The 27,452-nt window shown below is 44.9% G+C and overlaps 5 protein-coding genes and 1 long non-coding RNA gene across 13 annotated transcripts; 4 read left to right on the top strand and 2 right to left on the bottom strand.

Moving 5' to 3' along the window:
- Nucleotides 1-100: 100 nt before the first annotated feature.
- Nucleotides 101-12,736, top strand: LOC122528489 (organic cation transporter 1-like). 8 transcript variants are annotated; one of them, XM_043653690.1, is made up of 10 exons: nucleotides 101-323; nucleotides 2,292-2,377; nucleotides 2,507-3,399; nucleotides 3,505-3,867; nucleotides 9,454-9,712; nucleotides 9,779-9,870; nucleotides 10,267-10,470; nucleotides 11,255-11,504; nucleotides 11,675-11,806; nucleotides 11,872-12,736. In XM_043653690.1, the coding sequence occupies exons 3-10, from the start codon at nucleotides 3,274-3,276 to the stop codon at nucleotides 12,603-12,605; spliced, it is 2,160 nt and encodes a 719-aa protein (XP_043509625.1). In that variant the 5' UTR covers nucleotides 101-323; nucleotides 2,292-2,377; nucleotides 2,507-3,273; the 3' UTR covers nucleotides 12,606-12,736. The 8 variants fall into 8 exon arrangements, with proteins under 8 accessions (XP_043509625.1, XP_043509618.1, XP_043509619.1 ...); XM_043653683.1 differs by having other exon boundaries at nucleotides 539-2,377; XM_043653684.1 differs by having other exon boundaries at nucleotides 101-417; nucleotides 539-2,377.
- LOC122528523 lies at nucleotides 7,682-8,821 on the bottom strand. The gene is made up of 2 exons (XR_006306593.1): nucleotides 7,920-8,821; nucleotides 7,682-7,848 (listed from the first exon to the last, which is right to left on the bottom strand). It is a non-coding gene; the product is annotated as an uncharacterized LOC122528523 (long non-coding RNA).
- A 191-nt stretch (nucleotides 12,737-12,927) lies between the features above and the next one.
- Nucleotides 12,928-15,018, top strand: LOC122528516 (tubulin beta chain-like). The gene is made up of 2 exons (XM_043653746.1): nucleotides 12,928-13,137; nucleotides 13,314-15,018. Exons 1-2 carry the CDS (start codon nucleotides 13,081-13,083, stop codon nucleotides 14,589-14,591), a joined length of 1,335 nt encoding a protein of 444 aa, XP_043509681.1. The 5' UTR covers nucleotides 12,928-13,080; the 3' UTR covers nucleotides 14,592-15,018.
- Nucleotides 15,019-15,165: 147 nt separating this feature from the next.
- Nucleotides 15,166-15,516, top strand: LOC122528515 (tubulin beta-4B chain-like). The gene is made up of 2 exons (XM_043653745.1): nucleotides 15,166-15,311; nucleotides 15,379-15,516. The coding sequence occupies exons 1-2, from the start codon at nucleotides 15,255-15,257 to the stop codon at nucleotides 15,514-15,516; spliced, it is 195 nt and encodes a 64-aa protein (XP_043509680.1). The 5' UTR covers nucleotides 15,166-15,254.
- LOC122528502 (tubulin beta chain-like) lies at nucleotides 15,517-18,233 on the top strand. Its single transcript, XM_043653720.1, has 3 exons — nucleotides 15,517-15,778; nucleotides 16,406-16,983; nucleotides 17,865-18,233. Exons 1-3 carry the CDS (start codon nucleotides 15,517-15,519, stop codon nucleotides 18,231-18,233), a joined length of 1,209 nt encoding a protein of 402 aa, XP_043509655.1.
- A 42-nt stretch (nucleotides 18,234-18,275) lies between these two features.
- LOC122528490 (tubulin beta chain-like) lies at nucleotides 18,276-24,645 on the bottom strand. The gene is made up of 3 exons (XM_043653692.1): nucleotides 24,151-24,645; nucleotides 21,023-21,131; nucleotides 18,276-19,935 (listed from the first exon to the last, which is right to left on the bottom strand). The coding sequence occupies exons 1-3, from the start codon at nucleotides 24,205-24,207 to the stop codon at nucleotides 18,734-18,736; spliced, it is 1,368 nt and encodes a 455-aa protein (XP_043509627.1). The 5' UTR covers nucleotides 24,208-24,645; the 3' UTR covers nucleotides 18,276-18,733.
- Nucleotides 24,646-27,452: the final 2,807 nt, after the last annotated feature.

The following is a 27,452-nucleotide window of genomic DNA, read 5'->3' as shown; positions in this document are numbered from 1 at the left end:
GAAAGTGTCAAAGGGGAGGAAAGAAAGAAAGAAAGACGATGATAAGCGGGAAACAAACGTGGTCGCGAGAGAAGTTTGGATAAGGAGGAGGAGTGCCGAAGGGGGGGCTGATCGAAGATTGACGCGCGAAACGTGAAAATCCATGAAACGAACACGATGATATTCGAGGTATCGCGTTGTCGATGTAGGATCGCGTTCTGGGGAGGATGAGAAGGAGCGGCCGAGCCGAGTCGAGATTCTAAGAATCGAAGATAGTGAATATCGATGTACCGCGGATGGACGACGTGGGTGATGAACCGTGTGTAGTGAACGAATCTATTAAAGTAAGTTTCCTTATTACACAGTATACATATAGGAATAACGCACGCGGGTGTCGAGAAGGTGCTTCCGCAATGTAAATAACGACGCTGAGCGAACGTACGTATCTTTCGTTGACTCGTCGGATTAGTGTGACTCATCGAGAAAATTTCAGAAGGATCGTGCCTGCCTCCCTTTTCGATCGGTAAGACTTCTAACGAAAGACCTTTTTACGTTGCAGCGAAAAAGGAGCCGAATGGCAATCGCGAAAAATATCTGTTCATGCGAGAAAACGAGAAAGAGAGAGAAATAGAGAGAGAGAGAGAGAGAGAGAGAGAGGGAGGGAGAGGGAGTAAAGTTTAAAACAAAATGAAAACACAATAGACGATGCGATAGAACGAAACGACTTGTAGCGAAGTTGGGGGAGAAACGAGCTAGTATCGGTCGCGAACGATTGGATTTTTATCGCGTTGACGGCTGAAAGAGAAATTGGAAATCGGCCGCGATAGGACGGGGGAGGGCGACAGCCGCGCGGCGTATTCGCGAGGACGTGAACGCGTTCGAGAAGAATAAGAAACGCACGCGACGTCGCTGTGATGAAATGGAAAAATTTCGACGGGAACTTCAGCCGCGACCGAGCCATAAATTACGTTGTTTAACGAACACCGGTAGCAAGAGCTGCGCAAAGCCGTCGTCGGTTTACGTTATCTTGATATTTGCATAAAATTATTGCAGTCGATCGTCGCGAAAACAAGCTGTTTGCAGATTGTCGTCTGTCTATAGAAATCTGCGCGAGGCGACAACGGGAACGAAGTTGAGGAAGAATAGGGAACGCGGAGATAAGCAACTGCGGTTGACAGACGGGGAATAAAAAGGCGCGCAAAACGAGAAACAGGCGGTTCGCGTTGTCGGATTGCGTAACCGAACGGGACCGAACGAAACCGTGAGAGATAAAAATCTGATTCGTGCGCAAACGGCTGAAAGTAAATTAAGAAAGAAAAGGAAAAAGGAAAAAAAAAAAAACGAAACGAAAGAGGAAGACGGAGAAAGAAAAAAAAAAAAGAAAGAAAAAGAGAAGATCGGCGACGAAAGGCGACGAGAAGCGTGAAAAAAAAGGCGAAAAGCCAAAGGGGAGGAAACGAAGAACGATAAACGCGCGTTGGCCCGAATAAGAGGAAGTAAGCACAAGCGGGTACGAGACGGCGTGCGAAGCGGGATGACGTTGTTTGCGACGTCACTCGCAATTGCAGCGAGCTCGAGGATGCGACCGCGTGCGTCACGTGGAGCTGAATCCGGGTTTTAAACGGGTGATGAAGAATCGGCGAGCAGGTACCATCGACGGCTACGATAACACGATTTTTGTTGAGAAATGGCAGAAACAGGCAGCTAGCCTGTTTGCGGCGGATGTCGTGACGATTTCAATTGACGGCCGGACGACGCGACGTTCATTTCACACGAGGACAAAGTCTCGCGCGTTCGATCGGGCCGCACGTTTTCTTTTATTGGGACGACAGGAACGAATGCGCGCGTTGAAATAAACTCGAAACGAGAATAAACGAGAGGAAACGGCGCGACGAAACGAGACGAGGTGAGACGAGACGAGACGAGACGAGACGAGACGAGAACAAGGACGGGGGAACGGGTCGCCGAACGATTCGCATCTCTCGTTTCTGCAACCTTTCCAGCCCGACCGTCCGTCGCGTGGACGGACAAATTGCCGAGACGTTCTCGTTAGTTTCCAGCGTTTCCTCGCGGTTTGCCGCGCGTTTAGAGCGAATCACGACGCGTCGCGAGTCGCAACGACGCGCACACGTTCGTTCACCGACCAAGGGAACGAGGCTCGCATTCCGTTCTCGTTGCGAAATCGTCGCCGCGTGCCGTGTTACCCCGTCAAACTCGTACTCTTCCTCTTTCCTTTCTTTCTTTCTTTAATTGCCGCAAATTTTTATCGCCACTCGAAGATAAGCCAACGTCGAATCGATGTTGTGCGACAGGTGGGAGGAGATCGAGCAAAGTACAAGTACCGCAGTGAAGACGAAAGGAGAAGACGCGGAGACAAGGACAGAGACGAGGAGGAAGGGTGCGTAGAATGCTTTGAACAGAAAAAAAAGAAAAAAAAAAAAGAAAAAGAAAAGAGAAAAAGAAATACGCGCGATCGAAAGCAGACGGAACTCGCGATGGTTGATGGAAAAATTTCACTCGGCCGTAGGATCGGCGACGGATGAGCAGCAGCCAGCGGTGAGGCGGAGGGACGCCGTCGAAGACGACGATGTTCGGGAGGATCGGAAGAGAGGAGGTGTTCACCGGCAATGGCTGATCGCGGCTGGCGCTATGCTCGCGACGTATAAGAACGCGCGAAGACGTGCGTTCGCCGCGCTTTACGCGATCCCGAATTCGAAGCAGCAGAAGCGTTTCGTAGCGCCGCTCGTTACCTCGGTAGCGGGACACAGAGAGAGAAAGAGAGTCGACCGTAGATGGTAGATTCAAACGGAGGACAATCGCGACGACACTCATCCGCGAATCGGTACCGATCGTTGCTGACCGCGTGTTTCTCGCGCACAGAAGAGATTGCGTAGTTTCGTAGGTCGTGCGGTTTGCGATGCGCGACGCGAAGCGACGCTGGATCGTGGTCGTGATCGCGGTCGTGATCGTGGTTGTCGAATGATCGCGAGAGAAGCGAGGCTGGTGAAGCAGCAACAGGGACGAAAACGTTTCGGTGAAGCGCGATTCCGCGAGGAGAGGATAACACCAGGAGGTGGTGGTCGCCCCCGCTGGTGCATGCCCTCGAAAACGCGTAGCGGCGGTCATGCCGCGTGACTCGAGCCAGCATCATCATCATCGTCGTCGTCGTCGCCGTCGCCGTCGTCTTCGCGTGACCGTCGAATCGCCGAGGATCATCGACGTAACGAAGGTGTCGTCGTCGTGGTGGTCGTTGCTGCTCGTGAAACGCGCTGGTGAAACGACAGCGTCGGAAACATGAGCTCGATCGACTTCGACGAGGTGTTGGTGCACGTGGGCGAGAAGGGCAAATATCAGAACATCATGTACTATCTCCTCTGCATATCGGCCACTCTTCCCGCGGCTTTCCTCGCGTTTTCCCAAGTGAGTCCCCGTCCGTTGATACATGATTTCTCGTTATGTGGTTTTTCCATCGATTTTTCCACGCAGCTTTAAACCGTCGTCGTGTGTTTTGTTCGCCACACGCAGGTGTTCGTGAGCGCGTCACCGGAGCATTGGTGCAGGATTCCGGAATTGGACAATCTGACTGATCTGATGACGTTGGAGGAGAGGAAGGCGCTCTCGTTGCCCTACGTCGAGAAGTCGGATGGCAAGGTGAAGAAGTACTCCAAGTGCAAGATGTACGACGTGAACTACACGGCGATCGTGGAGTCGTGGCTGGAGAACGCTGTCCTCGAGAACGCGACGGAGGAAGATGGCGAGGCGAAGCGGACGAGATCGAGGAGCGGATTGCCACCGCCGCCGGTCGGTAACCCGGACTGGCCTGTGACCAAGTGTCGACACGGATGGATCTACGACAACCGAGACTACGACAGTACCCTGGTCACCGAGGTAAACTCGACTTTCACTCTTTTCTTTTTCTTTGTTTCTCAATGGTCGTGATTCGGTACATCGACAGAGAAGTGGCAGTCTCGTTGTCCGCGCGTTCGTTTACATAATTCTCCTAACCGCGTTAATCGGTCTGTTCGAAGGAATTTCTGGTAGCCAGCCGAGTGTCGAGTTTCGCGGGGCAATTCGCCTTGGCCTTTGTCTCGTCGTCCATCCACGCGGCTCGACGAGTTCAACTCGAGCGGCCGGTCGATCGATCGTCTGACAGGTCGATCCTTGGTAAAGCTCGTTAAGCTCCTCTTTCCGCTCGGTAATTCCCTTTTCCGTGAAAGCTCGAGGGCCGGAATCCGACGATGACTCGCACCGATTTCTCCGTATTCTCTCTCGACGATTAGTCGAAGCCGAATGCGCTTAGAACCGATCTCACAGCCGGAAGAACGACACCCGATAGATGCAAGCGGCGCGTTCGTGGAAGCAGAGATGGAGAGGAAATTTTGCGTCGCGTTTTTTCTGAAAAACAACGGCGAGGAGAGAGACGCGCGAGCGGCCTCGTCACGCGGTGGTCTCGTTCGTGAGCGGTCCATTAACGCGTTATTAAATTGTCGCAATTAGACAACTAGCTGGTGAACCGTGCTAGTCGCGGCACGTAACGAGATCGTAATACACACACGGGGTCGAGGATCTAGGTGCGAGGTTCTCGGTTCATGGTTCTCTCTCTTTCTCTCTGTTTATCTATCCATCTATTCGTCCATCTTCTATCTATCTATGTATCTATCTATCTATCTATCTATCTCGAAAAGAGGCTGCGTTTATGCGTGCGTGAGTGGACGATAGCGCCGTGCGGATTGCTCGGGCGCGTTCCTCTGTAGTTGAGGTCTCGAAGACGAGCTTCCTCGCGGTCGGCCAGGTAAACCCGAAGGGGGATGGTGGGAGGGGGAGGGGGGAGGGGTGAAGGAGCGGCCGAAGCAATCGACCGATAGCTTGCGACTCTCCGGTGACATCGTCAATTGCCGACCAATTTACCTACCCCCGCATCCGGTCATGCGATCTGTCGCATCAAATGCCTCGTACGAACTGCCGGCACCGCTTCTGCCCGAGGGTATCGGAGAGGCGATGAGAGGAAGAGACAGATAGAGAAAGATAGACAGAGAGAGAGAGGGGGGAGGGAGAGAGAGAGAGAGAGAGAGAAAGAGAGAGCTTCAGCGTCCGCGTTTTTCGTTTCGTGACGTAAACAACGATTGATCGAAACGATCGAATTCGGTTGTCCGGTATGCGTCACTTCCGGTCGGAGTGAGTACGCCCCCAGCGCGCCACCGCCACCCGTTCCGTTTCGACAACGTTCGAAATCGATGAAAGAGGAATCGACGTGATGAAATATCTTCTCGTCGAATCTTGTGTTTCCCTCTTTTCCCCATCTGCTCCCTTCCCGTTCCCCCTTCCTCCTGCTCCGCGATTCCGTGGCCTACTCGAGCCCCCTCGTGTTTCCCTCCTCGTGCCCGCCCGTGTTCCGAGCGTATTGCTCCGGCGAGTGGAGGGTGTGCGTGCCCGCCCGCCCGCCCGCGTATTTACACGCTCCGGATTTACGCAGACGTATGACGCACAGAGAGCGATCGAGGCAAATCCTGTCCTTCCGTTCCGCCTCGGCAACTTTCGCAACGGTCCGCGCGCGCGATGACCCTTTCCGTCGTCGGACGCGAACGGGGCAGCCGGTGTGCGTCCAAGATCGCGCGCTACCCGCCCCGAAATTCGCGACGCCACGCGTGAGCCTAAATCAAACGGAACGAAACCGCGCGTTTGGATGTATGTACCCAGGCCGGAAAGAGTGGAAAGACGAGCTTTCGTCGCCTCCCCGCCCTTCTCCCTCTGGTGGCAAGTCGCGGGGGAGGGAGGGGGCTAGATTGGCGGGAACGAACGTCGGAGGACGAAAAACAAGCAACGCGAACCGGATCGTTTTCGAAGTGTGTCAGGGTGAGAGATGAAACGCGCACGCGAGCGCACGCGTCGTTAAACCGTCCTACCGCGCGCGTGTGTACATACACGCTGCCCTTGACAATAACTCGGACGCCGACTCGGTGTCCGTGCTGTCGGAGAGCGCTCCCGCGCATTTCCATGCAATTTACCTTTTGCGTTTCACGCAGACATCAAAAAGTCCGTGAGTGGCAATTTGCTTGAATCAAAGTTCGTGTTGAACCTATTTAACCGCCACCGACCGTCGCCGGCCGATTTTATTTGCCGAGGCTGATCGACCACGATCGATGACGATCGTCTCTCGTTTCCACACGTCTCTGTTCGATCGTTTAACGTTTGTTTGCACGTGCGTCGGCGGCTGCTTTGTCGCGCGCCGACAATGCGGTAATAACAAGGGGGGGCGCCTGTTCCTCGCGACGCCCCGATGGAAAATCGTTGGAGGAGTTTCGAGGAATCGAAGCGCAGGTTTCCGTGACGCGTTATGTATGCTGGGAATATCGTCGAGCAGCTGAGACGCGTTAACGCAATCGCGTCGCAATCGCGCGCTCGAGTACGTGAGCGCAATTTGTTTGTCAAAGAGGAGGGACACGCGGCTACGTGTCCCCTTCCCTCCTGCTCCTGTGCATTGTTGCAAACGTAGGTACGAATCCCAAGATCCGGGAGAACTCGTACGCGTGGATGCCTAGTGATCGAGATCGATCGATTCGCCTCGCACACTTTTGCCCCCCTCCTGTTTTTGAATCGAAGAGAGGCAGTTGCATTTTTGACAAAGAAGAAATAAATATCAGGGGCATATTCGAAATTTAAAAATATCGGGAGTAATAACTGCAATACCTTTTATTAATAAATTTATCTTGTTTTGCAGCGATGCAAGTTGCATTGTCCAAGTCGATCCACTTGAATATTTTTGAACGTTACTGACGATATGAAAACATATAGAATGAAATTGTAAATTCGCCTTGTTCCGAGAGGGAACAGATCTTGAGATTTGTCTGGCGTATCGTAAAATATCGTAAAATGCGAGTGTTATTTGTATTGTAAACGTTCGTTAAATATCGTCAATATTTCGGCAGGTGTTCGCGATGAGACACTCTGTAACAGTGAAAATATTTATTTGAAACACGTGAATCTCGTGAATGAAATTTCAAGAGAGAAACAGCTGTGAAAAAGACGAAATACTTTAAATATTTTAATTAACATTTCGTGTATTTGTCTTTAATAATTTACACGTCTCACAACTAGTTCTGCGAAACTAAACAATTTCTCTAGTAAAATCACAATGATGAATGAAAGAATTAATATATTATATTTATAAAACAATCTCCACATATTATTGTACATATTGTATGTGATTGTTAAAAATGTGTCCTAGTTTTCCAAATACTGCAACTGTTTCATTATACATTTCGTTGCATGCAAATAATAATAAATAGATATTATACATTAAATAATATAACAATATAATATAATATAATATTATATTAAATATTTAATATATAATATAATATAACATATCCGTATAGAACTCCGTTTATACCAACTCCATTTATTTGAACTAAATTTTAGTCAGTGTCCGATTAAATGGCTCTTGTTAGTTGAATCCACTTATTTCAACTGAAACTCCTATTTGCACGAACGAAAAATTATATTGGCAGAAGAGGGAATCAGCGGATTTCTGTTATATGAACTTCAATTGTATAAACTATTTGTCCCCCGGCAAAATTCTATTGCACACAGCGAATACGTTGGTAAAATCAAGTAACCACTTCAAACAATATTTCAATTCAACAAGAAAGTAAATAATCTTAAGCTGAACTATGCGATATTGTGTAGGAAATGTTTATCTTTCATTTCAAATGCTACGTTTGATCGTGGACTGAATTTGGCAGGAAATGAAAGCTCATTTTGGAACGTCAATTGCAGCGAGCTTTCAACGTCGGTACGCGGACCTCTCCGTTTGTTAATATAAAAAGTTAGTTCCAATGATTTTGCTGACTGTTAACAACGAATCTGAATCTGAAATTTTCAAAAATTCGTGGTATAATATTTCTTCTAACGGTTCTTTTAAATGTGTACTGTACACCTACGTTTCGTGTTAAAGAATGTTGAGGGAAATGAAGAAGATTAACATTCATCATCGTTGTCATCACCTCTGCGTTATCGTTTCCTGCAAATTAATTGATGCGTATTTTATTAGAATTGTGCCGTCTTCTGGAAAAAGACGCGCAAAAAAATCGCGCAACTGTGAATAAAACAACTGTTGCAAAAGAAAACGTGTAATTGTGAACAAAGAAAAGTCGCATGAAAAAAGGTCTCACGCGAAACGAAACCGAAATGCATACTATTCGTATTACGCTGTTAGTAATATTAGTAATTGGTGAATCACTATTTAAATTAGTAATATTAATGCTATTAATAATTAGTGGTGAATCACTTTGAATTTGAATTTCATCATTTTCTTCGTTTTATGTTTGATAAAGAAAAAAAAACTCCGCCAAAAATATGGCGAGGTATTCTGGGAAACGTAAAATATTTTTGAAATTTGATAAGGAAGAGAGATAAAGATGATAAAAACTCTGCACTCGGTACTGCGTCGAGCAAGAGAAGACGGTTTTGGTGGGGAGCGTTGATGTCATGTTAAGTAGAATATTTTCAATTTGGACAATCTCTCTTCAGATTCGTCATCTTTCAAGTAGAACTTCTGAGAATAGTTTTTTTAAATCACTTGACGAATCTAAAGGTTGGCTTTAGTTTTATTTCAATTGCTCGAAACGCAGAATTGTCACGATTTAAAGATGTAGATAACGTTTCGCACGTGCATTTTCAAACACCAAAAAGGATACTTTTCATATTACCATTCCCTAAAGAGTTAATAAATTTGAACTTCTTTGGCCCCTTATGTCTCAGAACTAATTGTCGACTCAACTTGAAAATTTATTGTAATCAACGTCCCGTTATAACGCTGTCATTTGATATTAAATAAATTCAATTCCAAAATTGGAGGACCCAGAATTAGGTGATTTTTTGTTATCAAACTTAATATAATATTGTTGAATTAATATTAATAACAATATTGATAATATATATATATATTAATAATAATATTGATATTATTATTAATAATAACAATATTGATATATATATAACAATATTGATATATTAAATATAATAATATGTATTATTATAATTATTACGATAAAAATTTATAATGGTTAATATTGTAATATTAGACTTCGTTTAGGAGGTTGTGAAAACGCACAACAACAATGTAATAAGATTTCAACAAATTTCTATTTGGATTCTATCTCTTTAGTTCCGATCATAAAAATTATAACAATACAGTCTAATTATAATAATACATTGATAAATTAATATCATCGTATTAATTTAATTAATAATAAACTAGTATTAGAGTATTAGAGTATCAATAAGCTATCATCTTCTTTCTCAACGTTAGCAAGAAACGTCAAACATTTCTTTCAATGAGATGGTATACACGTTCAACGTGTCCAAAATGTATAAAAAGAAATGCAACTGCCTCCTTCTCGCAACAAATCTCCCTTTCGGTAACGAGACGGCGGCAGAGAACTCGCGTTTTAATCGCCGACTGCATCCACATAGCTAGACTTGGTATGCGACAACAGCTGGTGGCCTTCCACATCTACGACCTTCTTCTACGTCGGCAGCCTGTTTGGGAACGTGGTGTTCGGCTGGATCGCGGACAAATGGGGCAGGAGGACGGCGTTCTTCGCCATACTCTTCCTCGAGGTGATATTCTCCATCGCCACCAGCTTCAGCCCCAACTACGTCATCTATACGGCGCTGAGGACCGTGAACGGCCTCTCCTTTCCAGCCATTTATCAGATCCCCTTCATACTAGGTACGGTGCACTCGCCGAGCTTCTCGCTCACAGAGCCAGTTCTTTCCACCGTTCTTTTGCTTTCAGCTCTGGAGTTAATGGGCCCGAGGTACAGAACGTTCGCCGGAATGGTTATTTGCATGTTCTTCGCGTCGGCGATGTCTCTTCTAGCCGTGCTGGTAAGAAATAATGTACAATGAACAACGTAGAAATAATAGGACACACGAAACTCACCCATCAACACCTCTACAAAAGAGAACCTCCAAACTGTGAACTATGCAAAGTGCCACTAACACTGTGATGATGTCTTGGACTGTAGAAAATACACCGTAAAACTCCTAGAGTACAACGTAAAATCCACTCTGAAAGACAAAACCTAATGGATAACAACACAACCAAGAACCTTCTACAATATCTAAAACTATACAAGAGTCGCTAATAACCCGCAAAGTGGTTGATGCGACGTTAAATAACGAAACAAAAAAAAAAAAGAAATACTCGACAGAGTTACACGAAATTCTGTGATCATGTTCGAATTTGTTCAAACCAGTTTGTGTTCCTTCTCTTTTCCACAGGGTTACTTGCTCAGGCATTGGTTCACCCTTTCGTTGGCCACCTCGGTTCCATTCGTTCTTCTCTTCAGTTACTACTGGATCATTCCCGAGTCGCCGCGATGGCTGCTCAGTAAGAACAGGATAGACGAGGCGGAGGTGATCGTTCAACGAATGGCTAAGATCAACGGTAGAACGGTGCCGAATAACTTTCTGCGCAAAATGGAGGTAACGAACTTGCGCGAAGGAAAAAAATCATCTGTCATCTGTTTTTGGTCCTTTTTGGATTTTGAAACCGCAGTAAAGTGTTCTGTAATGTAATTAATTCGTTCTTATAGGATATATTGTTATAAGATATATATATATATATATATATTATTTATATTAAATATATATTTATATGTATATAAATAATTAGACCATGCACAAATGATTGGACACTTGGTACAACTCTATTAAAAAGTTTGATATTTTTCTTACGTTTTGTTACGATTTTCAAGTTTCGTATTCGTCTATAATAAGTGACTGATAAAACCTACTCAGTGTAACAAGAAATATTTAACAGTTATTTTAAAATTTCAACAACAAATAGAACACTCTGCCGCCTAATTATTGTTATTTGTCTTTTTTACGTAAGTACCCAAGTATCTATCTAACTGTGTACGTTAAGATCAAATTTTAATTCAGTAATTCAGAATTGTCTAAATATTTGCGCACTTAATACACAAAGTAAAAACATTATTAATTTAATTTAATAACAACAATAAAATAAGGACATAACAATTTTAATTTAAACGTTGATTTCAATTCATAGTAAATTCTGAAATTTGGAGGAGGAATGTATGGAGGAAGAAGAGTAAAATTTTCTGCCCTTAGAAGTCAGAAACAGAAATTGTCAATTTGAAAATGTACTATAATCGTACATCTCGTTATTAATTGTCGTTTGGCGTCAGAATCCAATCGTCCAACAGGCGAAAGAAGACAAATTTCATTGTATGTATCGTTGTTTCAGGTGGAGATACTGCGGAGGCAGGGTGTGTCGTGCAACGGGACGAACTCGGGCGAGAACCCGGAGTCGAACGAGGCCGAGGACCGATCGCCACCACCGGCGGCCACGCCGATGGACCTGATCAGGAACCCGAACATCAGGAAGAAGTTCTTCATCTTGGCGTTCGACTGGGTGGCGAACGCGGTCGTCTACAACGGGCTGTCGTACAACGCGACGAATCTCGGTGTCTCCGATTACCTAGCCTTCTTCATTGGTAAAACCACGACATTTCCCCTCGTTACCAGTCAACCTTGGCCCGTCGATCGTGTCTCTCGCGTAAACACGCATTTTGCATGCACGTCGCAACCCGAGACGCAACGGAGACGCGCGCGATCTCTGTCTGTTTCTTCGATCATAATCGGCATAATGTTGCAATTGTTGCAGGCGGACTGGTGGAGATACCCTCGTACGTGATAACGTGGTACGCGATGGATCGGCTGGGTAGAAGATGGGTGCTCTGCCTGACGATGCTACTCGGTGGTGTCGCTTGCGTCTCTTGCATGTTCGTTCCCGAAGGTACGTACCAGCCTCACTGTCTCTCCTCGCTCTGGCAATTAACACGTGACGCGCGTGTGTCGCAGCAGACGCCGTATGGGTGACAGTGTCACTGGCGATGATCGGCAAGTTCGGCATCGCCGCGTCGTTCGCAGTTTTCTACGTGTTCGTCGGCGAGCTGTTGCCAACGGTGTTGAGATCGCAGGCAATGGGCATCGCCTCGTTCATCGCTGGTATCGGGTTGCTCGCATTCCCGTACATCGTTCATCTGGCGGTGTACTCGAGGGTCCTGCCGCTGATCATAATGGGCACACTGAGCGTCGCTGGTGCCCTCACGTCCATCTTCTTGCCGGAGACTCTCAACATTCACTTGCCGCAAACGATCGAGGAGGGAGAGCTGTTCGGGGCCGACTTCAAGCTCTGGTCCTGTCCAACGTTGCCAAGGTCGGTGTCCTCGTCGCCATCTTCGTCTTCACCACCATCCTCCTCGCCATCGTTGTCCTCGCAGTCGTTGTTTCCGCGCGAGAACGACGACGACGCGTTTATCAAGAAGGAGAGCGTGGACAAGTCGGAGTCGGTGCCATTGAGATTCCTGGTGAACGGTCGGCCGGGAAATCGTTCGTTGCAAGAGGAACCGGCAGCAACGGGAGCAGCAACGACGCCAGAGGCCAAGCTAGACACCGAGAATTCGGTCCTGTCCGTGGAGCGCGCGAGCACAACCGGACAGGAGAGCGAGGAGGAACTCGCGCGTCCCATCGATAAACGCGTCGACGATCCATTAGTCGCCGTTGTCATCGTGGAACAAAGACGAACGCAGTGAATGGTAGATACGATCGACGTTCGCTATCTACGACAGATCGATGGACGGACACACACACACGTGCGTGCGTCTCTGTCGGTACTTCAAGTGCTATTTATTCCGTTTTGCGGTAAATCGTGCGAAACGCAATTGATCGATGGCTGCATCGAGAATAGAATCGAAAATAGACCGGGGAAGTGTGACGAATAGGATCGCGATTAGAGCGCGATCGCGCGTCACCAAGGTGAGACGAACGTTCGTCTGTTTCTGTTTGCGCGAAACGACGCATTCGACAACCGCGTACGTTCGCGTCGACGTCGACGAGAAGTCACGAATCTGTTCCCCGCCTTTGGACGTCCCCGAAACCGATCCTCGTACCACCACCACCACCACCACCACCATCTTCGTGGATGTTTCTCAGCGATCTCGATCTGGCTGTTGTTGAAATTTCGGGGACGTTTCTCCTTCCCGCCGCCGCGTATCTGACGACTCGAAGATGCGAGAGATCGTGCACATACAAGCCGGACAGTGTGGCAACCAAATCGGTGCCAAGGTCAGTGTGCCACATCCGCGAAACATCTGCGAGTGGGTTGGTTCGTACGAAAAGATCATCGACATTGGGATCGAGTAACCTAACTAACCTACCGTGTTCGCGTTCGCGTTCGTCGTTCGACGATCCAAACCTTTGACTAGCTCTCTTGCACTCGTTAACTCGTTGACGAATGTTAGTTCTGGGAGGTGATCTCGGACGAGCATGGCATCGATCCGTACGGCATCTACCACGGCAACTCGGACTTGCAGTTGGAAAGGATCAACGTGTACTACAACGAGGCGTCCGGAGGAATGTACGTGCCACGTGCCATACTCGTCGATTTGGAGCCAGGCACGATGGACTCGGTGCGCTCGGGCCCGTTCGGACAGATATTCAGACCGGACAACTTTGTATTCGGGCAGTCCGGAGCCGGTAACAACTGGGCGAAGGGACATTACACGGAGGGCGCGGAACTCGTCGACTCGGTGCTCGACGTGGTGAGGAAGGAGGCGGAGAGTTGCGACTGCCTGCAAGGGTTTCAACTGACCCACTCTTTGGGCGGTGGTACCGGGTCCGGTATGGGAACACTGCTCATCTCGAAAATTCGCGAAGAATATCCCGACAGGATAATGAGCACGTTCTCGGTGGTGCCGTCGCCGAAGGTGTCGGACACGGTGGTCGAGCCGTACAACGCGACCCTGTCGGTCCATCAATTGGTGGAGAACACCGATCAAGCTTACTGCATCGACAACGAGGCGCTCTACGACATTTGTTTCCGCACGCTCAAGTTATCCACACCGACGTACGGGGATCTGAATCATTTGGTGTCGGCGACGATGTCCGGGGTAACCACCTGCCTCAGATTTCCCGGCCAGTTGAACGCCGATCTGAGGAAACTCGCCGTGAACATGGTACCGTTCCCACGGCTCCATTTCTTCATGCCAGGTTTCGCACCGCTTACATCCCGCGGCAGCCAACAGTACAGAGCTCTCTCTGTGCCCGAGCTCACTCAACAGATGTTCGACACGAAGAACATGATGGCAGCGTGCGATCCAAGACATGGCAGATACCTCACAGTAGCAGCGATCTTCCGTGGCAGAATGTCAATGAAGGAAGTCGACGAGCAAATGCTCAACATTCAAAACAAGAACAGCTCCTACTTTGTCGAGTGGATCCCGAACAACGTGAAAACGGCCGTCTGCGACATCCCACCACGTGGCTTGAAGATGTCGGCCACCTTCATCGGCAATTCGACGGCTATCCAGGAGTTGTTCAAGAGAATCTCCGAACAATTCACCGCCATGTTCAGGAGAAAAGCTTTCCTTCATTGGTACACTGGAGAGGGTATGGACGAGATGGAGTTCACCGAGGCCGAGTCGAACATGAACGATCTGATCTCGGAGTATCAGCAGTACCAAGAGGCCACCGTGAGGGACGAGAGTGATTTCGACGAGGAGGAGGAGACCGAGAAGTGAAAGGGTGGAAGCGAAACGAGACGAGATGATGTTCACTGCGAATTCCTCGTCGATCAACCTAACAACCGCCACCGCCGCGAACTAAACAGTTTCGCGAACGAGATTTTTCTTACCGTTGTATTTTTTTTTTTTTTTCCTCCCCTCGACCAGCTGGTTTTCCATTTGTACATTAATCTTTTTACATTTGTTATTTTCGACGAATTTTTACGTATGTATAATGTACACACATGCCACCAATGAAAATGCTCGCATGATACACCTTATATTATGATGATAGATTTACTCACACACGGACACACGGAAAACACGCGCACGCGCCAACAGCATATACACGAATACACGAGTATACATATTTTGTAAGTAACTTAGAAAAACGTTGTATTACCTTTGTTGAACGTTTAATAGATATTCTTTATGGCATCTGAAATATCGCGTGAATTTGAACGATCGAAGATCGTTCCTCGTCTCTTGCGTTTCTGCTGCGTCGCGAGAAATCGAAGTAACGATGACTCGACGGGAGTGAACTTCACCCTTTCACGTCACGTTTCAATCGTTCGCCGAACGTCACGTTTCTTCACCCTCCTTCCTTCCCCCTTTCGAACGAAATTCAACCAAAAATTCATCGTCGAGAACGCCTAAAAGAGAAACATAAAAATAAGAAAGATGCGCGAGATCGTACACGTGCAAGTTGGCCAATGTGGGAATAACATCGGCTCGAAGGTAACCAAACGTGAATTCCGTTTACTAACCCCATTTCCGGCGTGCGATTTTTGACTTTGCCTCGTAGTTTTGGGAAGTGGTCTCGGACGAGCACGGTCTGACCGTGGACGGGATGTTCCAAGGAGATTCCGAGCTCCAGCTGCAACGGATAAACGTGTATTTCGTAGAAGGGCCAGGTATTTGTTTCGAGACATCGTGTAAGTAGATGGGGATCAACGACGAAGGAAAGCTTCCCTTAGGTCGTAGATACGTTCCGAGAGCTATTTTGGTTGATCTCGATCCAGGAAGCTTGAACGCGGTGATGTCGGGTCCGTGTGGAAGACTGTTCAAGCCTGACAATATGGCTGCAGGTCAGGCTGGCGCGGCGAACAATTGGGCAAAAGGTTACTACACCGAGGGCGCCGAATTGGCCGATGTTGCGTTGGATCTGATTCGTTCGGAAGTCGAGGCCTGCGATTTGATGCAAGGTTCGTTGTCGTCGTCTCGGTTGTTGCTGCTGTTGTCGTTACAAATGATCGAATATGGCTCACGAAAGTATTCGAACACTACATTGCAAAAGAACTTTTACGAATATATTCCTGTATTCCAATTCTCGAATATTTAATTTAATTTAATTTAAATTTATTAACAAGCGTATAATAGTCACGACTCAGTCGTATATGCAGATGAAAAGACACGAAAGGAAACGTGGTCTTTGATGTTATACTCCTTGGATGATCCAACACCTTGCGCTGGCAACTGGTTCGCGGACCATAACGAGTGACCGAACCGTGTACAATAATTCGTCGCTTTCTTTTTCGTTTGAACTCGTGTCGGCATGATATCACATAGAAATTATTAAGAAGTAACAAACTCATCATTTCTTTTGCCTAGGTTATATTTAAATATACTTAAAACTGAAAAAAGGTATTGCAATTTTGGGACGTGGCACGTAATTCCAGCGCAAGAAATTGATCAATACAATTAGAATGATCAAGCATCTGCCAATGAAACGTCGAAATGTTTCGCACGACAAACACAATATATCCACGATATATAAAAAGTTCTTACAAACTGTCTATCTAGTTTTAGTTTAGTTTAGTTTAACATTTTAGGTATTCAAATGGTTCATTCACTGAGCGGCGGAACCGGCGGCGGAACGTCCGCGTTGCTGATGACCAAGCTGAAGGAGGAATATCCGGAGAGGATACTAAAGACGTACAGCGTGATACCGTCGCCGTTGATGTCGGACGTGGTGGTAGAGCCGTACAACGCGATGCTCAGCCTGAGCAAATCGATCGAGTGCACCGACCAAACGTTTTGCATCGACAATCGGGCGCTGCATCACATATGCACGCACGTCCTAAAACTCGCCACGCCGACGTTCAACGATCTGAATCACTTGATATCCAATTACGTGTCAGGCATCACGGCCTGCTTCAGATTCCCCGGCCAACTGAATACCGATCTGAGGAAATTGCTGGTCAACCTGGTGCCATTCCCCAGGCTTCACTTCTTCGTGCCGGCGTACGCGCCGCTCCTCTCGCGAAGTGCCCGCCCGTACACGATCCTGACGGTTCCGGAACTGACGCAGAGGCTATTTCACGCGAACAACATGTTCGTTTACTGCGACCCGAGGCTGGCCAAGTTCCTCACGGTGGCTGCGATCTTTAGGGGCAGGATGTCGACCAAGGTCGGGAAACGCAGCCGTTTTAACCCTAATGCGTTCCTTGTTTGATTCTCTAAAAAAAATGATTTCTTTAAAAAAAAAAGGAAGGACTCGAGTTTAACTCTTTGGGATCAGGTGGGTTTAAAATTGTCTCACATTTTTTTTTTTTTTTTTTTCGACAGTTAACGCACGGTGGCATATTTTTTAACCCACCCAAAGATGCGTTTCAATGAATTTCATTTAAAACTCCGTAAGAAAGAATTTATTTAAATACTACTTCCTTTTCATTTTGAGGAGTATTTTGTGTTTAACAATTGAAATAAACGATTCCTTCCTTTTTTTAGATTGAAAAAAAATTCCGTGCAGTTAGAGTTTCTTTTTTTCTCTTTTCGTGTTAAACGTTGTCCTCCAAAAAAAAGTTATAAATCTCGTAAATATAATTAGATGTGAACGTTCAAGGATCGCAGCGGGGATTAAGCCTGATTCACACTAGCGGTTAAAGTCAGTATCGTTACGTATGATTCGATCGAATGAAAGTTTATTGAGACAGCGAACAAACAACATTTAATTTCTTTAAAATTAGGATGACTTGTTCAGCACGTTGAATTAACCAATTCTTCTTACCTATATAATCTGTACAGTACTATATTCAATCCTTGTGCCGTTGCACAAGTTCAAGATGTACCACAGATTTCATAAAAAAAAATGGTAAGTTCTGATTTTCGATAGCAACAAGTACCAATACTTTCATAGAATTACCAAATGGGTATCAATAGTTTTAATATCCACGTCCTAATTTGCGTTATAATTTGCGGATTAGTATCGATTCGGATTCGAATTTGACCGCTGGCGTGAATCAAGCTTTAGAGAAACGAATCTGACGACCTGCTCGGGTGTGCTTGCAGCTGGTCGACGAGCAAATGTTGAACATACGAGACAGAAACAGTCCGTACTTCGTCGAATGGATACCGAACAACGTACAGACCGCGATGTGCGACGTCGCTCCGCGGGGACTCTCCATGAGCGCCAGCTTGATATCGAACACGACAGCGATACAGGAATCGTTTAAAAAATTAGCGAGCGCGTTCGACGACATGTTGAAGAAACGAGCGTACTTGCATTGGTACGCGGCCGAGGGAATGGACGAGGCCGAATTTTCCGACTGCCGATCGACGATCCACGACCTCGTCTCGGAGTATCAACGTCAGCAAGAAGCGGTGGCCGAAACTACGATCGTCGAGGACGATCTGGCGATGATGGAGGACGAGGACTGATTCGACGAGGTACGAACGAGACGCAGAGAGAAGGGGAAATAATTGAAAAAAAAAAGAAACGTATATTTCTGCAGTAAGGAACAAACTTACGTTACATTGCGAAACGCGTGCCACGATTAATACGCATGCGATACAGTTGTCGGTGAATGGGTAGATTTTTGGCTCGAGATTTTGCTTTGGTGTCTGGTCTTGCTACTTCGCTTTCCATCGATGTATCCCGAGAAGTCTAATAACATCTCTTTACTTCCTACTCGACCTTGTCAATATTCGCGAAGTAGGATACAGTGAGTAACCGGGTGTGGTGTTCGCGACCGTTCTATTCTCGGTAATGAAATGCATTTCACGTACAAAAAGTATAAAAGAGAGAGAGAGAGAGAATTCGTGTAAGATCTACCACCGAATCGAGACGAGAACGAAGAAAGGAGAAAAGGAGGAAACTGGTCTCGCTCTTCGGCGAAGAAGTAGCTGCTTCGAAGGGAAAGACAGATCCGGCGGTCGATTTACTCTTGGTCGCAAGTCTCAAAGTCGTCGGCGCACTCCTCCGCTTCGAAATCCTCCTCGGCGGTGGCTTCCTGGTACTGCTGGTACTCCGAGACCAGATCGTTCATGTTCGACTCGGCCTCGGTGAACTCCATCTCGTCCATACCCTCTCCAGTGTACCAGTGCAAGAACGCTTTCCTGCGGAACATGGCGGTGAACTGCTCGGAGATTCGCTTGAACAGCTCCTGAATGGCGGTGGTGTTGCCGATGAAGGTGGAGGACATCTTCAAACCCTTGGGCGGTATGTCGCAGACGGCCGTCTTCACGTTGTTCGGTATCCACTCGACGAAGTACGAGCTGTTCTTGTTCTGCACGCTGAGCATTTGCTCGTCGACTTCCTTCATCGACATTCTGCCGCGGAACACGGCGGCCACGGTGAGATATCGGCCGTGTCTCGGATCGCACGCGGCCATCATGTTCTTCGCGTCGAACATTTGCTGTGTAAGCTCCGGCACCGAGAGCGCGGAATACTGTTGCATGGATCTGGAGGTTAATGGCGCGAAGCCCGGCATGAAGAAGTGCAAACGTGGAAACGGTACCATGTTCACAGCGAGTTTTCTCAAATCGGCGTTCAACTGTCCGGGAAACCTGAGGCAGGTAGTCACGCCAGACATGGTCAGCGAGACTAGATGATTTAAGTCGCCATAGCTGGGATTCGAAACCTTCAACGTGCGGAAGCAGATGTCGTAGAGCGCTTCGTTGTCGATGCAGTAGGTCTCGTCGGTGTTCTCCACCAGCTGATGAACCGACAGGGTGGCGTTGTACGGCTCCACCACCGTGTCGGATACTTTGGGCGATGGCATCACCGAATATGTGTTCATTATCCGATCCGGGTATTCCTCGCGAATCTTCGAGATGAGCAACGTCCCCATGCCGGATCCCGTACCACCGCCGAGCGAGTGAGTCAGCTGAAAGCCTTGCAGGCAGTCGCAGTTCTCGCATTCCTTCCTGACTACGTCCAACACCGAGTCGACCAGCTCCGCGCCCTCGGTGTAATGTCCCTTCGCCCAGTTGTTCCCTGCGCCTGACTGCCCGAACACGAAGTTATCCGGCCGGAACAGCTTCCCGTACGCTCCTGATCGTACGGCGTCCATCGTTCCTGGTTCCAGGTCCAGAAGAATCGCTCTCGGCACGTACTTTCCACCGTTCGTCGAGGTCGCCACTGCAACGTTATGCGTGATAATACAGGGTGACCATAAAGTCTCTTTACAATTTCAAAAATCTATTACAAAGACAAATGAAAAGACAGGATGGGTGGAAATTATTACAAAATGAGACGTGTATATTTAAGTTTTCTTTCTGTCTCATTTAATACATCTCTATATGGGCACCATTAGTTGCACGAAGCACATCAAGACGGTACTCGATTTTTTGCCAGCATACCCTCATCAATGGTGGCAATGGCATCAGTGACTTTCTGCTTTAGATCAGCGATGTCCCGTATTTTTGTTCGATACACGATATCTTTAACATAACTCCATGTGGGTGACCATAAAGTCTCTTTACAATTTCAAAAATCTATTACAAAGGCAAATGAAAAGACAGGATGGGTGGAAATTATTAGAGAATGAGACGTCTATATTTAAGTTTTCTTTAATACTCTGGTATGGACACCATCAGTTGCACGAAGCACATGAAAATGGTGCATGCCACTTTCCTTTGTAATAAATTCTTGAAATTGTAAAGAGACTTTATGAACACCCTGTATATACCGTCAGCGAAAGAATACTTCCGTTTCGATTTTCGTCCATAAATGGAAGAACGCGGGGCCGGACACGCTTCCAAAACCAACGCGCCGCGCGTATCGTCCTTCATACTAAGCAACTTCGACACGTCGATTGTCATTCTACCAAAACTGACCATGTCGCGACTAAATTGGTCGACGAAACAACACGACGCGCGCTATTTCATTACTCGATGATTTTCCACGATTGGGTGGAGCATCTTGGAGCATCTTGGAGCATCTCGGTTTGCCCGATGTTTCGCGTCCAGGATGTCGACAGCCAAGCCTGGTGAACGGACAAAGCGAGGCTATTTTCGTCGCGAAACGCGCGTTCGTCGCTCTGTCGCTTGTTTTTTGCCACGTTCCAGCGTGTCGCATTCGCGCGGCCAGTTTCTATTTCAGAGCGCGCGAAATCCGCGAACCTTTTCAGAGGAAGCTTCGCGATTCGTCTCGTGCCCCCCCCCCCCTCCCTCCCTCATTTTTCTTGTTGAACAGAAGGGAAGAAGAACTGTGGAATTTTTCTTACCAGAAGCCTCGTTATAGTAGACGGAAATCCGCTCCAGTTGCAGATCGCTGTCCCCGTGATAGATGCCCGATTGATCGATGCCATGCTCCTCAGAGATCACTTCCCAGAACTGTAATGTAAGCAACAAGTGCGTGTTGAGAGAAACGTGTCGCCATTATTGGCAAACGTCGGAAATTCGACAGGATATTGCACGCGGTGACGCACACACCGTACGTAAAACCCTAAAGGTACTTGTACGCGTTACGAAGCTTGTTACGATGCACGCATCGAACGTAGTTTTCATGGAATCTACTATCAGTTACAGTTCACTTCTACACGTCACTGATTTTTCTTCATTCATCGTATTATTATTTAAAATTATTAATAGTTAATAATTAATTAATGATACTAATAAAATTATTAGTATCAAAATTATTTCCCAACTACAGTATTATTTGTAGAAATTAGTTTCCTAGCAAAGTCGATAAATATGTGGCGAGTTGTTAATTAATTCCTATACCAATATCATCAATAATTGGAGATTATAAAAAATAAAAAAAATTAGACAAATGAAATATACAAAAAGGTAATTAACCCACAGAAACAGATTTTCTAATATCGCAGTATTAAAAGAGCTAGGAACGAATTAACCTAGTGGTTACACAAATTGCTCATGTACATTATAAGATTCAAGTATATCATACATCGCAACGTATTTCAACGCGTACCATAATAAAGAGCCATAACGATAATCGCTTCTTTATTTCGTCGCTAGACTGCGAATTTTTATCAATTAATTCAAGTTTCTGTAAACACAATTAAAAGAATTCTAGTTAAAATTTGCTTCCATTGCCATGTATTACAACAAGTACATTATATTTCACATAATTAATTACTGAAACTTGCACTAGACGTTTCATATATTTTTACAATTTAAATATATATTCTGTAGATTTTTGGCACGTCTCTAAATTTCTCATAAACGCACAAATCCGCAGTCTACTCGTAATTCTCTCCTTCGTTCTCTATTCCATTCTATTTCCTCTCTGTTCGCAAAGTAAAAGTCTGAGGATGATAGATGAACAAGAGGAAACCGCGATTCGTTTAAAAACGGGTAAACGGGAAATTGACGGTGACTCTGCTCCCAACTCGGAGTAAATTCGTCGAGATTTAGCCTCCCTTGATCTACGCTGGTGTTCTCCATTCGTCTCGCCCTCGCTATTTTCTCCTTCTTCTATTAATAGTACGTACACATCGTGATTCTCTGGATGGTGCGACGCGGTGACGACGAGCGTTTCACGCGACTCGACTGCATTTTTTCCACTCTAAACGCTAAATTGTCGAAGCGACGCGTCCAATTAGGATTACTACTCGTTACGTTTTCCCCGCAATTGCCCGAACAGACGAGTCCCCCTTTGTTCGAGATGCAATTTACAGTTGGCCGGGTTAACCGATCGTTTTCCGCATGGGAGAGTCACGCGAAATCGTCTTGGAGCGCGAAATACCGTGCACGGTGTTATTTCAATTTGTACGTAAAGATAAAAAGCGAAGAAAGCATGAAATATTGATCTGAAGGCTTTCTCACTGTTGTATTGTTGAGCATCTAATTTTCATCGCTAGTCACGTAGGTATCGTTCTATCGACTTTCATGTATTTATGTATTCGAGAGAACGAAAATTCCATTTATTTCAATTCTTTCCATCGTGCATAAATATTTGAATAGCATTGTAACTACGTAAGACAGAAATCACGCGAATCTTTTCAATAAAATTGTAACATACACAGTATCAGCATCAATTATAATATACAATATGATATAATATATATATATTATTAATTAATATAGTAAAATTAAAAATTTGCCTGAAGATTAATTTCGCGGAGACATTTTAGTGATTTTAAATAACATTAACATAAAATATATGCTCTTAGTTACATTCAAAAAGTTTATTGAAATGTCAGCCATTTATTAAAAATATGACACAGATATACACTCCTTGTTGTGTTTCAGATTAATTTTAGCTCTGCTAAAATTACCTCAGTTATATGTGGTAATGTGTAGAAAAATTTTTGTTGATTGTAACTACAGAAACGAAACAAAGATATCAATTTTTTTTATATAATTTATCAAACAGCACTAGACGTTCAACTATTTATGCACAATAATGTATAATAGAGAACGAATGTGTGAATACACATGCGTCGAGCATGCATTCTCGAACAGGAATGGCTCTTTGTCACGAGGATATTGAAGCGAGCGACACTTTAAATTCCATCTCATTGCTCGCTGCCGCCGACGCCTTATCTTTAATTCGACTGAGAGCGCATGGAGAGAGCGAGACAGACAGAAAGAAATTATGCGTACATACGTGTCGAATCGTAAAGAGGAAAGTTCCGAAAGGGGCAGAAACGTTGAATCGATTTTAGGGTAAGCTCGAAGGAGACAAGAAAAGAAAAGATGACAAAAGAGCTCGGTTTTCTGTCTTTTTTCTTTTTATTCATTGTTCTGACGGTGAAATCCCAACACCAATAGTAGTTCAAAAAATAAATTACTCTATCAGTAACGTCAGCATTAAAACTTCAAGAATCAACGTCGAACTTTTCAACAAATTTTCAGCTTTCAATATTACAGAGCCTTTAAATTACTGCTACACTGATAAGATAGACTTTTTCTCGATAGGGAAATCGATTGTTCAAATCCGAAATCCGCAAATTACACGTGAACCCTATCTTTAAGACTATCTTTCAAGACCTCTGTCATAATTTTAGATATTCTGTTTCTTTCATCAACTTGTGTATATTCGTTTTTTCCTTATATTCTCTTAAATTTTCACATCGTATGATCGCACTTGCACTTATTTTCTGTACAAATTGGATACAAAGAAATTAACCCTTTGGAGCCTCCATGCGTGTATTATTTAACACTGAGCTTTCAAAAACCATTTTGAAATCCATTCTAATTTTCAATGATACGTACCACCTAGTCTTTTAACATACGCGTAACTTTGCATCTGAGTGATACATTTTTCAAATCAGACCCCATTGACTCCGAAAATTTGTAACAGTTACGAACGCAGACACATATGTAAAGTTCGTCTCCAAAGGATTAAGATCGGCGAATTCGTGAGGGTGTTAGTAAAACAACCTACCTTCGCGCCGATCTGGTTTCCACATTGTCCAGCTTGCAGATGCACGATCTCCCTCATATCGAAGCTGACCTTTCCCTTCGCGAGCCAAGAAAAATAGGTGCGCCGGTCAAGTGAACAGCTCCGTTGATATCCTTCGACAGGGGTCGAAGCGAGAGGGAGAGAGAGAGAGGGAGAGAGTGAGAATAGAATAGACTCGCGACGAGGAAGCGTCCTTGGTGTGTGTGATGTCCGTTGCAGCGAGAACGTGTGCAGCGAACCGAGTGCAGACGAGTGTCGCGCAGGAGTGCAACAGTGGAGTGGAGCCTGCGGAACAAAACTGACGACGAAACGTGCCCGTGTCGGTGTCCTGAGGTCGACTCTCCACTCGGTTACCCGATGCGCTTCTAGCTTGGCTGTACGGACGATACGGAGGGGGAGAAAATTCTCCAACCGGCGTGGTACGTCGCACGAGTCGACGGCGGCGACGTGACGACCGACAGCCTCGACAGGACGATACGTAGTGATGGGATCTGACACATTTGACAATAAATTCGAATCATTTTGAACGTGACACAGAGTTTCGAACTCTTGGAAGTCTTGAAGTTTTTTATCCATTCATGATAAAAGAATGCACATATATAAAAATACATAAAATATCCGAAATATAGCACTTGTTACAATATTTACTGGGTAAATTAAATTTATTGTTAATGAAAATATAAATTTAACAATTGATGTTAGTTCAGCAGTTTAATAATGAGTGCATGAATATTAAAGAAAATTCAGGAAGTTTGAGTTATCATTAATACTCATGGTAATTAAACCTTGTGATAACTCTCAAGATACCAAAGGCAATCAAAACTTTCAAGAATTTTAAGTTTCATATCATATTCTAAATGATCCGAATTTATTCTTGTGTGTGTGTTTGGAGCAATTCCAAGTGTCTGAAGCTACGGCTATGGTCAATGACACGGCTCAAGCTTCCAACGGATCTGCCAAACTTTTCCCTCTCCTCCTTTTCCTTCGTCTTCTGTTTTCTTACTAGAGTTCTTATCTTTTCTCCTAATGCAATCCAATCTATCGAATCATACTATCAATCGATGATTTTACAAGGCTAAAAGGGGCTTCGCGCAATGATGATTCACTTGCGAGTTCGAAAATGCAATCGTCGACCGAGAGGCAAGAGCAGCAGGATATCCGGTTCGATGGACTCGGAGTTACATCCACCGGAAATGTAATTTGATCGCGAGAACGTCCTTCGCGACTACACGCTGCTGTTATTAGGTAAATAAAATTCGTGCGGAATTATCAGATGAATTCCACGCGTTCTTCGAATACCGTTTTAAAAAGAAGAAGAGGCGAAAAAAGGCAGACAGAGAGATTTCGTCTCGTGAATCACTCTGAAAAACGTAGTGTGTCACTCGTCTTTCTTGATTGTTATTCCCGTTGAAAAGCGCGACACGATTAGTCGCATCGCGTGTCTCCAGCTGTGCTCACCAGCGTCTCACGATCCCCTGCCGCTGTAAAAATCCCTTTTTCTATTATTGTAACTCACCCCCGTCTCGTGGCACGAGAACTGCATGTCTCTCTTTGCGTTCAACTACTGGGTTGTTCTCACCAATTCCAGTTACAATTACAATCCGACGAGTCGATATTTGAAACGACATCGATTCGGAAAACAATGAACGCTATGATCTGTTCTGATCTTCTATTTCGCGCGAATGACGAATTTGATCTTGCAGATCGATAAAACGAATTGGGGAATGTCGCTGCTGGAATCGAGGCTTGAGCGAAACGTGAGTTACAGCAATTGGTAACCACTGTCTCGAGTTAGGTCGAATTCACGAAGCGAGACACCGTGCCACGCCGCTTCGTATAGCCGGACGATGAGTCATACCTTCTTTACCGCGAGGTCGTTGTCTGCCGCCTTACAATTAGTCCAAGAAAATTTACCCCCACATTACGAATGCATCCTTTTGTTGAATCCAGCCAACGAACGAAACCACCTTTTCTTGAGCGATTCTAGCTTTCCTGTCAATTGTGTTGCTCCAATGACAACATGTCGTCAAGCGCGGAGAAATCCTGTAATCTTCTAAAGAAAATTCAACACCGTTTTCCAAGATTCTTAGCGTATAATGATTATGATTGTACATCGGTTGTATCGAAGTTTAATTTCGAAGACACGTCTTATATTTTATTACTGTTATTTAGGTATTAAGATTAACAATAGTGAGAGTAATTTCTAAATCTACTTACCGATATCTACACACAACTCTCTAATGTTAGTTCATTGCGTTCTAGTTGAATAGATGACAATTAAGACTCGATCTTGCTACGTGAAGATGTTTAAATTCATCCTAACGCGTTGAAAATAAATGACGCATTAAATATTTGCTTCGGAGCAGGTCACTTTTCTGACATTCATCGGAATACCTGAATCAAATATAATGATATACAGTAATAACATACTTCCTTGAGTGACAAATATGTACGTATCTTGAGATTTTAGAACAGTATAGGACTATTAGTCAATTAACTCTTATTACACAACATTAAATAACAAAATTAATTATACCTGACATATCAGATTAATATTTTATTTCATACTTTTAGAAATGCACTCTTTTCTTATTTAGTCGTAAGTTATTAAGTCCAGATTCGATAAATCGTTTCTTAGAATGTATTGTGTTCGGAGTTCGAGGATCTACTGTATTTTGTTCCACTGTAATCTGCAATTCTTTTCGTTGTCTACATAAAGATTAATCTCGGTTTCCATTCCAAACAAACATGTAACAGAAAGATTTAAAAATCAATCTCGAGATCTTGAGATCTCGGTCAAGTTTCGCTATAATATTTATGACAAAAGCCATAGAGACACAGTGCTCTAATTCCATAATACTTAACTGTATTATGCTAATCCGTTAGTTGACTAGCGAGACTTATGAATGCAGATTAAAACCATGTCATAGTTATCGTATCACATATATGCACGTACGTAAAATAGGAAACTTCATATTTTACTAAGGTTTCGAAAAATTTTTAATGACGAACTAAATCGAATCTAATTTTTCTCTGTTCTATGCGATTAATTACCTAAGAAAATACGAAACTATATATAGAAATATGATACCTTTTAATGGATTTAATGCAATGAAAGAGAATTTTAATTCCCATGAACACAATCATTAGATTGTTAATCTTCTTATCAATTAGCCAATATTTTAGATTATTATTCCGCTAAAATGTAAGCGTAATAAATCAATTGTTTATATATATTATAAATAAGTAAATAAAGAAATAGGTTATTAATTTCCTTCTTATAG

The sequence above is a fragment of the Frieseomelitta varia genome, unplaced genomic scaffold, assembly GCF_011392965.1.
Source record: "Frieseomelitta varia isolate USP_RPSP 00005682 unplaced genomic scaffold, Fvar_1.2 scaffold_251, whole genome shotgun sequence".
Classification (NCBI taxonomy): domain Eukaryota; kingdom Metazoa; phylum Arthropoda; class Insecta; order Hymenoptera; family Apidae; genus Frieseomelitta; species Frieseomelitta varia.
The sequence above is the reverse complement of the archived record's forward strand: the minus strand, read 5'-3'. Positions and strand labels throughout refer to the sequence as shown.